Source organism: Etheostoma spectabile, chromosome 16 (genome assembly GCF_008692095.1).
Source record: "Etheostoma spectabile isolate EspeVRDwgs_2016 chromosome 16, UIUC_Espe_1.0, whole genome shotgun sequence".
Classification (NCBI taxonomy): Eukaryota; Metazoa; Chordata; class Actinopteri; order Perciformes; family Percidae; genus Etheostoma; species Etheostoma spectabile.
This window is the reverse complement of record NC_045748.1, coordinates 23699749-23702877: the sequence shown is the minus strand read 5'-3', so window position 1 is coordinate 23702877 and position 3129 is coordinate 23699749. Positions and strand designations below refer to the sequence as shown.

General features: G+C 41.7%; 1 protein-coding gene across 2 annotated transcripts in view; it reads left to right on the top strand.

The window, feature by feature from the left end:
* skp2 (S-phase kinase-associated protein 2, E3 ubiquitin protein ligase) overlaps nt 1-2914 on the top strand; it is a 9538-nt gene extending 6624 nt beyond the window's left edge. For both annotated transcript variants that reach the window (XM_032539252.1, XM_032539251.1), the window contains exons 9-10: nt 371-478; nt 1402-2914. In XM_032539252.1, coding sequence (XP_032395143.1) covers nt 371-478; nt 1402-1645 — 352 coding nt within the window. In that variant the 3' untranslated portion in view covers nt 1646-2914. The remainder of the gene's footprint in view (nt 1-370; nt 479-1401) is intronic.
* Nucleotides 2915-3129: the final 215 nt, after the last annotated feature.

Sequence of the window (3129 nt, the reverse complement as noted above, 5' to 3'; positions counted from 1 at the left end):
GTACATAAACTTCCTCAGCACAGCGCTATAGCTGTATCTGACCCTACAATAAACTGTTGGGGTCATATTTTTATGGGACCTGTGTGGGTGCAGAGTTCACGTCGCGGCTTTCGTTTGTCACTTTGCCAAAGATTGAGGTACAAGTAGTACTGTCAGTACTACAACAAAGTTAAATTTAGCACGCTAGGGATCTGCACACAGTGCCGTTATGACCACGCTACGTGCATGCCCTTCCTCATTCGCACTGTTCCAAACACCGGTAGCTGTTTTCAGAGGGAAAGCTCCGTGAACCGCCGTGCACTTCTGACACACAACTCACACGAATAATGCTCAGACTGGTGTCTGCCGGGCGCCGGTTCCTCTGTTACAGCGACAGCACCCTGCTGATGGCCGACTGCTTCCCCGTCCTCAAACACCTGACGGGCCTGGTGCATCTCTCCCTGAGTCGCTGCTACCACATCCACCTCGCCGCTCTCACGTGAGTCCCCCGCCACGGGCCGTGCTCCGGCGTAGGCCGCAGCGGTTAACCCTTTTCACATCGATACGTGAAAGAATATGATCAGCTAATCATGGAGAACGAGATTAATCGACTGTGTGGTATTAAGATGAATGTTTGTCTCATGTTTTATTCATCTTTTTATTATTATATTTACCTTTTTTTTTTTATATATATATAAGATAAATGCTGGATTGTTAACAGAAATGACCTATTTTCATTGATGATTTTTTTTCTTTTTTCTTTTTTCAGTTATTTTTTATGACTTTATCTAACATGATTGTAGAAGTTCCATATGTAGATGCTGCTATTGAACTGAGGCGTATCAGACATTTCATATATTTTTTTTTTATTGCCATTTTTTTTTACATTATAACTTTAGCTTTTGATAAATGTTCTGTTTGAATGTTCCATGCTTGTCCAAAGAGTTCACTTATTGCTGGAAATTCATATCTATGTTCTTATAAGAATACAGAGCAGTTTGGATGGTGTCTCATTATGTTTTAGCTATTATTATATTACTTTTCTCCATTGCAATTCCTTAATTATGTGAACTATGTAAATACTGTATGATAACATTCCTTTAACTATGTCAATACCGTACATATCCGCACACCTTATTTCTTTATTTATAGTTCTACTCTGATATTTCTACTATTTTTGCAACTGCAACACAGAGTTTCCCTTTGGGGATCAATAAAGTATCTCTGATACACAGTGAATATTAGTTTAATTTTTTATTTATTCTATATTTTTATTTAGCCGTATATCTAGTTGTAATCGCAATATCTGGCAGAATTTTTTTTTTTTTTTTTAAACCTGAAATGATTCATCCCTTCTTCCGTGACTGTAGAGCGGCTGAGTTTATTAGTCGGAGCCCTAACTCGTGTCGTGTCTGCTTCCAGTGACCTGGGTAAGACGTTCCCGACGCTGCGCCTGCTCGACGTGTTCGGCATCGTGAACGGCAGCCACCTGTCCTCTCTGAAGAAGGAGCTGCCCCTCGTCGGCATCAACACGCTGCCGTTCTCCAGCACCGCCCGGCCCACGCCCGCCGCCAGGCCCGCCGACCGCTCCATGTGGAACACCAGGTGTCGCCTGAGGGTCCGACTGTCGGCGCCACACCTCCACGTCCAGCCCGCTGTGCGGTGATGGAGCCAGGTTCCAGCGTTTCTTGCTGCTACAGATGTTTGTTTTTTTATTAATTTTTTTTTAGTGTTTGCCGGTATTAAGGTACTGAAGTCACACACCCGGCCAAGTCGTTTTAAAAGTACTGAACATGCGAGCTTCAGAGCAAATGTAGTGTTAAAGTGATGGTTCAGAGTCACTACTCCCTAGGGTCCTTTGCACCACAACCTCAAGCCAAATACCCCCCCACACCCACTTAGATCAAACATTGGGTGAGTTAGCGTTATTAGCTGGTTAGCTTAGTCCCGGCGCTAATGGAACCAAGGGTGTATCTGGTGAATTACCCCACTAATAATGCCCCAAATGATACCAAACTTCTACAGTAGTACAAATATATGTTATGTACTCATAAAACCAAGGATTGGGAAGTTTGTAAGTACACCAGGAGTTAATTTAAATACCACTTGCCTGCTGGCTTCTGGTTTCTGCTGCTAACGGCAGTTAGACAAGTGGTCAGGGACGTCTCCAAAGTACATAACACCGAAAACGGATACATTAATGATTAAATAAGGTGGTATCATTTTGGGCATTATTAGCGAGATAATTTACCAGATACACCCTTGGTTCCATTAGCGCCGGCACTAAGGAGGGGGCGGGGGGGGTACCATCACTTTTAAGGAATGTCAGATTTGGATGTTGAATCCAGTTCATGTTGGAATGTGTTACCACAGATGTTTAATAGATTTTTTAAATCTGTTTAAGGTTCTAATAATGCATTAATGTAAATATTTTGTAAGGAAAACAAGGTTTAAAAGACTTCTCCTGCCTTCTGTCAGATAGAAGATGTCTAATGATACAGTCCAAGTCAGAATGTTTGGACACACTATCTCATCTGAGTAATACTGTTGGACAGACATGTCTTGTTCTCAGCTGTAATAATGACAGAACAGCTGATTTTAATGAGTGAAGACGTTTTAATGTGAAATGAAGAATCTGGACCTTGAATCTTTTAACTGTTGATTGTCCTGTTGCTGGACAGACGGTACGTCTGTGTTCAGGCTTCCACTGTCCCGCGGTGTGCTACGGTAATAACTGGACCAGGCTATTGTCTCTCCAGCTGGACAGTAGTTGTAGGTTTATGACGAGCTCATTATGTCACTGTAGATGTGCTTTATGTGCCATTTCTCATAATGTCATATGGACTGAATATTAACGAACGGGAGTTTGTTTGTTTTTTTTTACTTGGGAATGTTCATTTTCCCTTCTGAGTCTTAACAAGTAAACAAATGAAACACAAACTTGTGTGTCTGAAGTTTTCATCATCACCTAGCGGGTTGTCAAAAAGAAAACCATTGAGCCTGAAAGTTCAGAAGTGACCTTGAAAGTAAAAATTTTGACGACAAAAACCTCCTTTTACATGGTCTTCGTCAGCAAGATTACACATACATGTATGTATAGGCTTACATACACAAAAGACATGTATAGATCAATGAAATTCTCTCCCCCCC